The sequence below is a fragment of the Colossoma macropomum genome, unplaced genomic scaffold (genome assembly GCF_904425465.1).
Source record: "Colossoma macropomum unplaced genomic scaffold, Colossoma_macropomum, whole genome shotgun sequence".
In the NCBI taxonomy this organism is placed as follows: domain Eukaryota; kingdom Metazoa; phylum Chordata; class Actinopteri; order Characiformes; family Serrasalmidae; genus Colossoma; species Colossoma macropomum.
In genome coordinates, this window is record NW_023494802.1 from 6,170,952 (window position 1) to 6,185,457 (window position 14,506).

The 14,506-nt window shown below is 39.1% G+C and overlaps 1 protein-coding gene across 2 annotated transcripts; it reads right to left on the reverse strand.

Annotated features, from left to right (window-relative positions):
* Positions 1-153: 153 nt before the first annotated feature.
* Positions 154-7,762, reverse strand: tbpl1 (TBP-like 1). 2 transcript variants are annotated; one of them, XM_036590672.1, is made up of 8 exons: positions 7,589-7,762; positions 6,038-6,133; positions 5,714-5,919; positions 3,276-3,358; positions 3,120-3,183; positions 2,915-3,018; positions 2,503-2,597; positions 154-745 (listed from the first exon to the last, which is right to left on the reverse strand). In XM_036590672.1, the coding sequence occupies exons 3-8, from the start codon at positions 5,855-5,857 to the stop codon at positions 666-668; spliced, it is 570 nt and encodes a 189-aa protein (XP_036446565.1). In that variant the 5' UTR covers positions 5,858-5,919; positions 6,038-6,133; positions 7,589-7,762; the 3' UTR covers positions 154-665. The 2 variants fall into 2 exon arrangements, with proteins under 2 accessions (XP_036446565.1, XP_036446566.1); XM_036590673.1 differs by lacking the exon at positions 6,038-6,133.
* Between the last annotated feature and the right edge of the window lie 6,744 nt (positions 7,763-14,506).

Sequence of the window (14,506 nt, forward strand, 5' to 3'; positions counted from 1 at the left end):
AACCTTTCTGTTGCTGTGAGTTTTCATATTCCACCACATCCCCATCACCAGCCTTACATTCATCTTACATTCATACTCGTCTCATACTAAACCCATATGATGACGCTGTGGTTTGCACTTGCAATATGAAAGAACAAATAAGAAGCATAAGGGTTATTTTATTTGTTCTTTATTATAAAATACAAAATGAGAACATTTACATAAACATGTATACCGCAGACGGTCTCACAATCTAGTTCAACAGAATGCAGTAGGTAAATTACATCATAGTACATCATATCCTGTTTAATGTCTCTAAGGTGTTTGCCCTTCAACCTCTATCCTCCAACCTCGTCTATCACCAGGCATCACTCCAGTAAAACTTGCTTCCATCTCTGTATAAAATATAGTCACTGTTTTTCATTGACAGATCCACTTTGGTGACCATGCACTAAAATACTTAGGAACTACAGGATGACGAGGCCTTTTACTGAACTTTACAAAAGTGTCCAATGTTCTGTGAGAGGTCAGAGCTCAAAGGGCAACCAACCCAGGCCTGCTCAGACTTGAACTGACAAGAGCTGTGCAGTACAGTACAACAGTTTAAAGTCTTGGAACACAAACACATTCACTCATAAGGTGCTTCTTCATTTCAGACGGTGCATGTGTGTGTGTGTTTGTGTATTTTACACCAGTGTTTTCTGACACTCAAGCAGTAGAGGATATATCTGTTCCACAGCCATGGCAACATTCTGAACATTTGGTCCTAGAGAGAAAGAAAAAGTGAAAGTCAAAGGGAGTGGATCAGGTAATCAAAGACTACATTCAAACTGCAAAACAAAACACATTATTGTACCTCATACACTTGACAAGGTAAAATCACCTGGAATTACTGAAAAACTGGAGTAATGGAGCTGCACAGATTACTTAACTTAGTAATGCTGCCTATAGTTGAGTGTATTGAGTAACAATTTATATACAGTAGTGTGCAAAAGTCAGAAACCACCCTTCATTTATTTAATTTCCAGTCAAAACAGCCATTAAGTAACTCATTTTCAACATCAATTAAAAAAAAACAAACACAAAAGCCTCTATTTTTCAGTATTTACTGTGTCCACCCTTTGCCTTTATTACAGCTTCCATTCTTTTACTGGAGATTTGCTTTCAGTTTTTCAAAGAAATCTGCAGGGACATTTTTCCACACCTCTAAAGTTCAGTGCTTCTGACAATCCAAATAATTCCAAATATATTTAGTGATGTTGAGGTCTGGACTCTGGGATGGTCAGTCCATTGTTCTGAGAAACACCAGCAGCTTCTTTGTTTAATCGTCTTTTGTCAGTAAGGGCTTCTTGACAGCTACGCATCCTTTCAGACTCATAGCGTTGAGTTGTCTTCTCACAGTGGATGGACAGAAACACCTGTGGATTTTATTGCAGATCTGAAGAGTGGAGCTTGATTTTCTCCTCTCTCTCAAAGATAAAAGCTTTAAGTGCTGTTTATCTGATGGGGGCAGTTTGGGTGGTCAACCAGGCCTTACATGGTTGTTAAATCCCATTTTCGCTGTAGCTTTTAACCAATTTTTAAACTCTAGTTTTGGAAACTCTTGTTTCCCCCCCCCCACTTATTTTCCTTTTTCCTCTTCCTTATGCAACTCTTACATCTAATCTCCTCAGAAATGTATTCTGAAAAATGAACAACTTGTTCCATTTTAATTGGAAATGAAATAAATTAAGAGTTGTCTCTAACTTTTGCACAGTACTGTACACAATATATGTTTATAATTTGGAAAAATTCAGCTGCTTACAGCACTGCTTGTTAGCCTATTAGCTGCAGAAAGAGCACTTCAAGATGGTAGCTTGTGCCTTCAACTGTAGCTAAATCAATGGCTAAGTCTTAAAGTTATGTGGCTAATACTGTAATCGGTTTATCCTCCATAGGAAAATACAGCAACAGCACTCAATAAGGACAAATCCTGTAGCATTTTCCTTACATTTTAATTAAATCTGTTGGCCACAGAAGGCACAATAATATGGAATTAAGCAAATACTCTTTACATCCAGCATTATACTTATATTAATGCATGTTAAATCAGGGGATTAGACTTGCCTTACTTGGCAGGTTTCTAAATTCCATTCATGGAGGGTCACTGCACAGTTTAGTGCTTTCGCTAGTCCATCACATCTGATTCAATGTACTAGTTCAGCAATTCACAATCTTCTTCCTCACATACCCCTTGCACAGCACATTAACATTTTCCATACTAACACATCTGTTCCAACTAATCAGCTGATTCAGAAATTAAGCAGGAAAGTTAAAGTTAAAGCAGGAAACACTACAGTGTGCAGGGCAGGCCGGAAACCTATACATCAGTTAATTATCAGGTTGAATGAGATGTGTCAGCTAATCCATATAGATGTCTCAGCTAATCCATATAGTGAAAGAAAAGAGGCCTTCCTGATATCTTGCGGCAATTGTGCTCTTTCTACAGCAAACACAGACTTCATCCTGATGTGCAGCCTTTACCTGTTACTGTTATACTGCCTGTAGAGAACACTTGCACTGTGGCCCTGAGGTTTTTGATTCTGTATGATGCAGCAGGGTGAATCTCAGGCTCATAACTGAAAAAAGGTAACACAAACCAACAAAATACAATAAATAAATGAATTAACTCAAAGCAATAATACATATTAAAAGGCCAGGAATTAGCTTATGCATTACTTTGTCCACCTGAGATGGACATAATCTGCCTCTTGGAAACTGGTGTGCTCTGTTGCCTTATTACCACAAGAGGGAGCTGTTACTCTACCACTACAGTGATCAGAGAAATTCTCCTTAAATCTATTAACCTCTAAGTGTCCTAACTAAGAGCAAAATCTAAAAGCAAAATCAGTTTGTGTCTTAAGTAAAAATAAAGGATATTTTTTGTCAGTAGTACCTGGCAATGGGACGGTTGTTCTTAGTGAACTCAATGAGACGGATCTGAAAAGGCAGAGAGCAGACTGCCAGGACATTTACAACCTTGAAGTCTGAAAACCTCACCTGCAGGAGAGAAACACACACAACAGCAGTTTTATACCACCTGACTCGTCATATTCAGTATAAATATTAATTCAAAAGGTCCAACAAAGCAAAAGGTAAACCTTGAAACCTATCTTCTGGAGGCAGCGGGCTAACCTTCTGGCTCCGAGTTTAGCTTCATCCTCACTACAGAGAGAAATAAAATTGACAAATTATTAGTGCACAACATTTACAAACTAGAAGACCATAGAATGCAGAGTTGTCTTTCATTTAAAGACCTTGTTGCTCCAGTGCAAATGATTTTCCCTGATGACCATATGGAGGCAGTGATGCGAGGTTTCCGTAGCTTCATCAGAACTTTCTGCAGTGACAGAAGAAATGAAACAATGATGCCTTTTCGGTACATATAGCTTCATTAACCCCTTACAATTCCAGGCTTATTACATACTAAGGCTTATTATTCTGTAACCACAGGGAATTCAATGAGAACTGGCTTAGTCTTAGGTTATAGAAGTGTGTAATAAAACTGGCCCTGTCCATTTAAGGGGTTGACAAGCAAAGAACATCTCACACATAACATCAGTCTTTTACAGAACTTCTTGTCTGCATGCACCATGATTAGTCAGAGAGAGGGAACCAAACAGCTACAAAGAAGCACTCAAAATCTCAGATTTTGCTGTTCTAGAGTGATAGAAACAAACAAAAGCTGCACTGGACTTGTTTGTGCTTTTGAGTATATACAAAGAGAGTAAATTTTGAATGAATATGGGGTAGAGAACTGTGGATATATTTTATTCCGCAGTGAGAATCTGAGAGGCATTTTACTATGAACTGGCAAGCCAATGTGAGTTTGCCTTCTGGTTATTGATGCGCATCTCACATAGGGGTGTAAATCAACAGGTTTCATCACGATGTGATCCTACATCGACTCTTTTAGCCAATGATCCGACGATTTTCAATACCTCAATGCTATGCTGGAACGTGATTTGATTCAGTTCGATACTGGGGTCTATAGTCGATATAAAGATACTGTAGCATAAGAGCACCCCTGAGTTCAGTACAGTTATTCTGTTTAGGAGCAGTTATTTAGTCTTTTGTTGTGAGGACTCATTTTGATGGGCAAGGCTGCATACTGAGGTAAACAGTGTGAACAGATTAGGCTAGCCAGCTAGCAGTGAGAGCAGAGTGCGAGCCTGAGCCTGAGCACCAGTTTCCCCTTGTTTTTGTATTTTTTTCTAACAGCGTTTTAAAAAACCCAGACACTGCAGACATAATCTCCACCGCCCCCTCTTATTACCTTTGTGTGTTAATGTTGATGACACCCTGTCAGATATTACAGTGATGGTGGTGAATGATGAGGAGACAGAGCTAATGTCTGGCTGCTAAAGAATTTGGGAAACAAACTGGGGAGCAGCGACGCTCTGAGAAACAGCACAACACGCTGTCACAATATTCCTAACTTCAAGTTTTTCACGCTTTAGCTTGTTTGACCTTTTTTACATCAGTAACAGTGGCTAGTTGTCTGGCTAATAACCTCGATTTTTTTTTATTGTGTTTATGTTTCAGCTGTGCATGTATGGTCGGTTGATAGGTAACAGACATGACAGTTGATTGTCGACTTCTATCGAGTAGGTTACGATTTCCTAACTTGCGATAAGATGCTGCAATATAAGATTTCTAAATTAAAATGAGTTGCAAAAAAGAATTTGTGAAAAATCTTATCTTGACCTGTCAGATCTTAAGTTAAGACGAAAAGACAGGACGTTTCTGTAACACGAATCTACATGATTCCTCTCTGTACGCTCCTACTCTGTAGGTGGCAGCATGCGGTGTAAGCTTGTTGCGTTGTGTAAGCGTTGGAACAGGTATGAAAAAACACCAATGCATCAGTGACACCGGATCATCTGCTATTTGATCGATGCATTGATACAGATTGATGGATTGTTACATCCCTTATCTCGCAGTCTAAACGTGCATGAACGTTCAGAGTAGTATACATTAAGCATTCTTGAAAACATCGGGAAGCTCCGATCACTCCAGAACTACATCAGGAAGCTAAAGAGGGCTGGTTCCCTCTCACACACTGCCAGATCATCCTGACCAGGAAGTTCACTTACAATTGTTAAAATATGTCAGAAGGGGCAATAAAATCATGTAATATACACCAGACTTTACGCTGATCGGGCAGCTATCCAATTGTGAAAAAGCAAAATATAATTGCAACCAAGATGCACTGGAGATTGACTGCTATTCAAGCGCTTAGCTAGGCCATGTGTCAACACATCTGTTTCTTCAAGCCCCACATGTAATCTTTAATTCTCCCAAATGGAACTATGTTGTTAGTGAAAATGAATTATAGACAAAAAGCTGCTCATAACAGCTCCTGTAGCCTTTTACAACATAAAACTGGAGCCCATTTCTCCCTTTAGCTGTGATTAAATGCATAACTGCACAAAGCAAAATTTACGTGCACAGCATCATTTCAGGAGATTCCTGAAGGGAATTCCGTGGATTAATATGCATGGTGGGAAAAGCAGCACTGGTGCAAATTGGATTGCTGTCCAATCGGATTTCTGTCCAACAGAGAGACGCATTTTAGCTGCCAAGTGTAAATGGATTGTTGATAATTCTTATCTGTACACAATGTGAACATAACACATGACAAAAAACAAGAGTAAACAGGCTCTAAATGTGACTAATGTTTGCTGTTACTTACTCCAACTTCTGGCTTATAGATAACGTTATTCCCCTCCAGGCCAATGGTGCGGAGGTTCAGATGGCACCTGGTTCTAAAGACAGAAACCACGTTCGTAATGATAATGTCCAGCGCCACATCATTACTCTGTTCCACAGGTTCCATGAGGCTTCTTTGGACCGAATAAACTTATGCTTTTACAAATGCATGCCCCTTTCACATGTACCCTGAAAAAAATAAAAGACGTATTGGTTATACATCTAATATGCTGACTATGTAGTATGTTACTGATGGCATGGTTGTTGATGTTCCATGACTGCAGGTCACCCTGTGAGTGTAGCCTACCAAATTTAGGTGGTAATTTGACATCGGGGCGGCTTTAATGGCTTATGGAGGCTGTCGCCATTGCTGTACCCTCTGGAGCTGTGTGTTTCCTCGACACTTTCCCAAACAGTACAAAGAAGAGTTTCAATACGCTGCACTGGACCCTACAACATTTGCAACTTTGCTAACCATCGGCCATGTCCTGACTGTACTAAAGGCATGACACCTGCTATCAGCACTTACTTCCAAAAACAGGAAGATTTAGCCATTTATTAACCTAAATGTGAAGTATGTATTGATACCACAACTACTGAATAACATCTTCCGATTGAAAAGTGTTAACTGTGGCTTCTGGAGGGTTTGGTTCCTGTGTTCATCCAGAGAGAGAACTTGGTCATACCGCAGTTTATACATCTACATAGTAGTAGTATAGTTGTATGTTGGATCACTTCATTTACCACACTAAATATCTGGGACATTAATATTGCCATACCACACAGTAACACATAACCATGTTTCTAAAAGCATAATGATTTGTCAGCATTTATGTTTGGCATTACTTAAGAAAATACCTTTGGAAATACTTTAAATGCATCAGTAACCTACATCTGTGTTTGTAGTACCATCCTCTCATAAAACAAAGTTTAAAAAGTTAACACTTGCAAATTTAAAGGAAAAATCCACCAAATTCTCAAATTTCTGAATAATTCAGTGGTTCAGATGTAAACAGTTATTGAGAGTGGTTTGGTGTGAAATGGTTCATTTCTTTACAGTGGTGGTGACAGAAAGGGTCACCATGTGTACAGCACAAATATATATTTACTATCAAAAACCATCAGTGAACCCAAAGTACCTTTTAAGTGTTTATATGTACTGTTGATTATGGTAAAATAGTGGAAAATCTAAAAAAGTAAGTTTGCTTTGGGGACTATTTTGCCTCACAACGTCCTGCACGTACCTCTGCACCATGAATGGATTACATTGCTAGATTAAAATACATTTTTAGCCAAAACTTTATCACGAAACTATAAAAAAACAATGTCTGAGACATCAGGCAGTGTAACGCTATTCATAACCACTTCATGCAATAACTTTCTGAGAAGGTGCTTTTAGCGGTGGACGTCTGGTTCTCATCACCACCACTGTGAACAATTCTGACTTGGTAAACTTGTCTAGAAGGGAGCATTTCAAAACAAACCACTCGGACTGACTTTGCTGACATCTCAACCATTTAAATATGTAGATTTATTTTAAATCGGTGGAGTTCTCCTTTACGTTAGCCAGCTTTGCTTGCTGCGCGGCAACAGCAGCGCTAGCGCAGCTAGCTGCATTATTTCAGCTGTTTACAATCTGCAGTCAACTTTATTGTAATTCTTACTAACTAGGCAGCTAAAATAAATATATTTCCTTGTTAACTAAGCAGATGCTGGTATTTACCACCACACGCTCATCGCCTAAATGCCTCTTTTTAGGCTCCAGTTTCTGAATGCCTACTGTTAACAACGCCTAACTAACCCACTAGCTCTCCACTACAATGCTTCAGCACTAGCTTGCCAGAAATTGAGCACTTACTTGGGAAACGAGATTCGTTTAAACGTTTTGAGTACTACTGATATCTTTAACGGTACTGAAATGCTGTTTGCCGTTCTTATTTGCAGGAATTAGGAAAAGTGGGCATCAAACCGAACAAAAGGCTCCGCAGTGGCAACAAACAGCCCGGCGACTGTTGTCAACACCGTCATGTCCTGTTATGGTGAGGGGAAAGTGTAGCATACTCACGCTATAGCGCCCCACAGTGGACGCGGAGGATATTTTAACCTCTTACTGTATGAAACGTGAAATATACATGAAAAAAATGCGTTTCCCATTTTTTTATGTGTACAGTGATGAACATTAATTTAAAGAATTGAATATGGCAACAAAATGCAAAACATTAATGCATAACTATTTTTTGGAATAGAGAAAGATATGAAAACTATATTGAAAAATCATCAGCTTGGAATGTGACAGTGGCAGTGTATTCATTTACTTACAGTGTGTGCATTGCAGATTGCAGTAACACTATTATATACTGTTGCCACACGGCAACACTTATATTTTATCATTTTGTACAACACATATAGCATATAAATTTGCCATGCAGTTAAAAGTGGTAGTTAAGGGTCAGACAGGTTGCAGGCCTACAATATTCCCTGATGCTGAAAAGTTTGGTGATGAAAGTTTTAGTGTTTTTTTTAATCTAAAGAATTTAGTTTCATGGATAGTATTTTTTACATCTTGGGTCATGTAGAGATGAAGCCAAAGCAGAGGAGGGAGACAGGAGGAAAGAGGGAAATAGCAACAGAGAGGACGAACAAAAGCCAGGCCTTAACTTATAACAGCTCACAACAGCCACACAGCTGGACAAAGTTATAATCAGAAAAAAAAACTTTGGGCCATAAAATGGAATGACCACTACTTGGGGTTGGTGTCCCAAAGAGGGGGGTGGTGATAAGAATTTCTGCACATACACGCACACATTAGCAACCACCTGGGATACTATAGCAACAGTTTCATAACACATTAGCCACTACCTAGGATAACATAGAAACAGCCTGGCAAGACCTTAGCAACCACCTGAGGTTTCATAGCAATGGCTTGCTATGGTCAAGCCAATGCAAATAAACAAAATCTCTCCTTCTATTTATATATGCTAGTAAGCCTGTATGTATTTGAAATCAAGCATAGCTGTGTAACTGAGCTAATGTTAACATGGTGGCAAATGTGTAGTGATTAACAGCTTGATGTTTTGGTTAGCTGCAGTTCAGCATATCCTTTTATATCTCAGATGAAGATTTTTCTCAGTTAGCCAAAAAATCAAGCATGAGCAATAAGAGGTCAGGAACATTCCCATTGGACATTCTACACTTTTGGCTTATGTTGTCCACCTTACTAAGATATCCCCCTTTATGAGATATCTCTCCTGAGTGTGAAGGAAATGATTTGTCTTGTTGAATACATAACACACACATGCACAGGCCATATATGTGTCCGAGATCAGCAGGCTGGACATGTGTACTTGTGCACTTTTGCCGTGAATCCGCAGATTCAGGCAGCGTCCAGCACAGCACTTATCAGGTTTGTGTTTGACACCCTTTTGTGCGAGCGCCTGTGGCTGTAAGACACTCTTTCTTCACGGCTTTCCACGGCTGTGTTTATTTTGTCCTGTCTCAGGTCCAGTTTTGGAGGTCAACAGCTTTTTGTCCAAAGTGGACACATCTGGTCTGAGTGCATTGTTTGTGGTTTGCGGTTTCTGGAAAGGTGACAGCAGGATCTAAAGTAGTGATCCTGACACGGCCGAGCGGGGAGACTGGTGGTGAGGGCTCTCAGCTGTCGAAGTGGACCATGAATGAGAGCGAATGGAGTCCAGGAAGAGTTTACTGAATGAACTCCATCTGCCTGAGCCCATGCATCCATGCATCCATGCATGGATTATCTTTTAAACAGATGGTGAGGATTTTATCAGCGAGGTTCCTGAGAGATTTCGCGTTATTGCTTTTATTTGCCTCTCATTTGTTATAAGAATGTGTTTACAGAGACATCTGAAGTTCACTCACTGCATTGCAGTCATAAGAAAAACTCATAGATCCGAAACATTCTTAACTTTAAAGGGCCCATATCCTACACTGTTTTTTGACACTTCAGACCTTTGTGTGGTTTTATATACTAAAAAACATAAATCATAAATCATTTTACATGAACATTTTCTAATATCTCTTTATCCCCTAGTAAAAAATTATTAAATCAATATACAGAACAAATAGATGTTTTTGTTACAGTGTCTTTAAGACATATGTAAATGATCTCTAATTGCCCTGTATTATGTTTCATTCATTCAATTCATTCTGGGCTGAAAAACTCCTTCTTACACGTGAGTGGGTGGAGCTAAACTGCTGTAGGGCTAATAGGTATTTCGCTACCTTGTATCTCCAAAATGGTAACTTTACAGAAGAAGGAAAAAACTTACTTTACTTTCAAAGTAAATAAATGGAACCAGACTTTTTGGAACCAGAGTAATTTTGGGCCGTTTCTTTTGGTCCATTAATCATGAAATTAAGACATAATGTAAAGGTCAGCAGACATTTTCAAACTATGTCAAAAACTGAAAAATGATAAAAATGGAGATACAAGGTTTTGCTCCGACAGCAGCGACATGTAAATGTGTTGGTCTTTGTGACATCACAAAAACAATGCATTCAGAACAAGCTATTTTTGCCGCTTAGTTTACTTATATGGACTGGACAGTGAAGGTATGTTTCGAAGGAATATTTGCATAATATATTAAACTCTTAAAAAAAAAAGAAAATGTTCATGATATGGGCCCTTTAATGTTCTTTCCAAGTAATGTTGGACTATTTTTATTAGTCCCTTCTATTGATCATGAAATGTTTACACAGTGTAAAAGGCAGCTGCTGTTTTCAAATGGTATAAAACAATAAAAGCTGAAAAAATTGGAGCTACATGGTTATGATATGACAGTAAAGATTTGGGTTTGAATTAACTGCCAAAAACACAGTGTTCTCTCTCTCTCTCTCTCTCTCTCTCTCTCTCTCTCTCTCTCTCTCACCACACACACACACTCTCTCTCTCTCTCTCTCTCTCTCTCTCTCTGCTCCTCAACTGGACCTTTCCCAAACACAACAGCACAATAGCTCCGGAGTGATTCAGTGCTGTTGTTTGGGTCCTCCTTGGTTACCAGATAGGCTTTGTGAAATCTCAAGGGCCACTCTGGCAGAAATATACTGATGTAAATAAAATAAATTCTGCTTGGAAAGCCCTGTAGAGATGTCCTGAGCTGTTTACTATAAAGCCCGAGATTTAAAGCAGGTTAGTCCAGTGTCGGACCACAAGCGATGTCCCCCCTCGACCCCCACCCTCCTCCCCCCCGCTGCTGCAGGCTTCAGAGTCTTAAGTGTGTTTATAGACTATAAAATAGAACTTAACGTCATTGAAATTCTCTTCCTGAGAGAAATAATGCAGTGTTCATTAAGATAGAAGATACATAAACAGGCAGCAGGGAGAGTAAACACATTCTCCATCACTCCCTCCACTCCTGAGAGAGTTCAGCCTGACCACAAAGCTCCTACTCCCGTCTGTTCTCTTCTCTTTTCTTTTCTTCCATTCTCTTCTCCTCTCCTTTTTATGTTTCTTCTCATCTCTTCTCTTCTCTTCTCAGTTTTTCTCCTGTCTTTTTCATGTCTCCTTTCTTCTTCTCTGTTCTGTTTTCTCCTCTTCTGTTCTCTTCTCAATTATACTTTTTCCTCTCTTCTCATTTCCTTTTATCTCATCTCCTCTCAATTTCTTCTCAATTATTCTCTTCTTTATTCTTCTCATTTCTTCTCATCTCTTCTTCTGTTCTCTTCTAATTTCTTCTCTTCTCTTCTCTCTATTATTCTTCTCTCTTTTTCATGTCTCCTTTCTTCTTCTCTATTCTTCTCTTCTCTTCTCTTCTCAATTCAATTGCAATCTTTCCTCTAACACTAGCGTTCCCAGTTAGCAGAGCAATGCTAAAGGTCAATCTGAGGAAGTTCTTGAGATCCTTTCAGACAACATGAGCACAAAACATGAGTCATTGGCTTCAGACTAGCTGCATTCTGCTTTCTGTGCATATTGTCCTCGTAAAGAGGAGGCCACAGGTCGCGTGGGGCTTAGGGAGTAGGGGGCTAGCAGGCCTGGGTTTGTAAGGGAGTGTTTAGGGTTAGAAAAGGGGCGCTAGGCAAACACGTGCTTGGCTTTGCTGAGGCAGGAGCGCCTGAGTTTCCGGAGCCCTTCAGAACCCTTATAAAACGTAAAATCAAACGCATCTGGACGCCTGGTTGTCTGGTGTGAGAGTGGAGACATTTAGATGCCATGTCGTATTAAAGGTTGTTTGCTCCGTTGGACGTGTTTCTGAGGTAATGGGGGTGATTTGTAAACAGGGTGGGGCGGAGCATGACCCAGCCGCGGTGTTTACGTTGGGCCGACATCACACGAGTCAAACGCTGGGAACTGAAATGTTGCCTCACTGCATTCTGGGGAAGCATCACTACTGGGGAGGTGCTCCCTCATATCCTTTGTGTCTGTGTAGATGTTTGCGCTTTTATGTAGTCCTTATCATAGTCTGCAAGAGTTTGTGCCAAACCACAATTTATTACACTTGAAATGTTACTTAAATACTCTCCAGGTCAGTGTTATCTAACTGGAAGTTAATATTGTGGACTTGGATTGTGTTTATCTATCTAAACAAAAAGCTATGAGAGGTCATGTGTTGCAATGATTTTGTGCTATTGAGGGGTGTTGTTAGGCATGAAATTATAATATATTAAGCCAATTTTTGACAGAACTCACACTGTTAGAAATGTTTTGTGCTTGTGTTGTGTTTGTGTTGAAGTCTAACAGTCATTAGAAATCCCGCTATGGCGATAAAGAAGTCCATTGATGTAGAGGCTAATAAATAAAGATGCATTTTTTTTGGCCAAAGTGATCCTTTAATTTATTATCAATATTAATCTCAATGAAAAGTTCCTCGACCAGGCAATGCAGGTCATTAACAACAGGCTGTGGTTACCGAGCAATATATTGACTGAACAGTATTCCAAGAACAGCACAATGTTTTTAATTGATTGGCACATTAATACATAATTCAATGTGTGTGGTCATGTGCGTCTATATCATGTATTTTACTATGGCTGTGCACATGATTCAGCCAATCGAATTATAAAATCAAGATTGTCTGGTTTATAAAACTCTTTAAGCTATAAATATTGACTTTCATCTGAGTTTGGAAAAACAAATCTTAATACATGAAAACTGTTCTGTCCCAGGATTCCAGCTGAAGAAAAAAGGGAGTTCATTCCGTTTCAGCTCTGCATCTTGTCTTTATTACATCTGGGAAAGAGGAAAAGAGAGTGAGATAAAGAGGAAGAGTTTGAGTCAGCACAAAGGACAAAAAGAATGGAGGAGTGAATCTGACTGAGAGAGATAGACAGAGTGTATAAGAGAGAGAGAAAGAGAGTGAGAAAAAGAAAAAGGGAGTTATTGAAAAGGACAAAAAGGAAAGAAAGAAAGAAAGAAAGAAAGAAGGAGAGAGTGCACAAACAGAATGAAAGTAAGAAAGAAAGAAAGAAAGAAAGAAAGGGTGTGTTAGAGGGAAAGAAGTCGAGACAGACACTGAGAACAAAACAAAGAAAGAGAAGAAGAGAGGAAAAGAAAGAGAAAAAGAACGAATAAATGGAAGAAAGAATTGAGAAAGTTTGAACAGAATGAAAGAGAGAGGCAGAGAGAAGGAGAGAATGAAAAACAGACAGAAAGAAAGAAAGAAAGAAAGAAAGAAAGAAAGAAAGAAAGCAAGAAAGGAAGACACTGAAAATGACAGAAAGAGAAAGAGTGAGAGAATGAGAGAGAGAGAGAGAGAGAGAGAGAGAGAGAGAGAGAGAGAGAGAGAGAGAGGAAAGAGAGGCACACCTGCAGTGGGTGATGGTTTACGTTGTGTCTGATTTAAAGGCTGTAGATTTATGATGGTAAAGTGAGTGTCTGGAGGCCCAACAGAGCAGATTAACTTTTAGCCACAATTTAAAAAATAAAATATAAGATATGAGCCTTTTAATGTACTTGTATATATGTACATGTATACTATGATAAAATGATATATTTAATATGAGAGAACGTGTCTATGTGAATATCTATGTATGAGAGAACTAAGTGTGTGTGTGCGCGTGTGTGTGCGTGTGTGTGTGTGTGCGTGTGTGTGTCTGGGAGAGCAGACTCAGTCTCAGCTCTTGGCCGTAAACACTGAGCTGGGAACCTCCATCTGTTTATATCAGCCATTCTTCCCAGAGCAGTCAGCAGCACCTTCGTCACTCGTGGTTAACCACACATTAACCCCAGGCATTAGAGCTGCATGATACAGACACAATTCTATATTGTGATTTTATCACTGCTAATTGCAAATACAATATAACTTATTACATGTTAAAGTGATGGTTCAGACTGTAATGTTAGTGGTGCAAGTAACGTAATGAATGGAAGCAAATAGCCCCAGATTAGAATTATAAAAAATGACACCATGCTAAGTGGTGACTAGTAGTTTCCATTAATTATTAGTAACACATATACAGTAGACCTATGAATAATGATTAGAGTGATCATTTGCATAATCTGTGAAATCAGTATTGCAAAGGCCAATATCACAATAACAACTATTAAACAATATACTGTGCAGCGCTATAAACACACAAATATACCACTATTATTAACCTGCATACATACAATCACCCATGTATATTAAACCTCACCTACCATCCTCTAAAGGGGCAAGCTGAATATTAGAGCTAAGCCTTCAGCATGGAGCATACATGTCAAAACCCACCTCTTTAATAATGCTAATTTCTGCTAGCACCTTTATGGAATTTCAAATAGTATGTTAGTACTAACGTGGTGCTTGTGAAAGACATCATGTACAGTATTTTGTCT

Excerpts from the sequence above, each read along its gene's own strand:
- tbpl1 (XM_036590673.1), bottom strand. The coding sequence starts at position 5,857 with ATGGAACCTGTGGAACAGAGTAATGATGTGGCGCTGGACATTATCATT. Across the intron at positions 3,359-5,713 it reads TCTATAAGCCAGAAGTTGGA|AAAGTTCTGATGAAGCTACG; the intron begins GTAAGTAACAGC and ends CTGTCACTGCAG. Across the intron at positions 3,184-3,275 it reads ATTTGCACTGGAGCAACAAG|TGAGGATGAAGCTAAACTCG; the intron begins GTCTTTAAATGA and ends TTCTCTCTGTAG.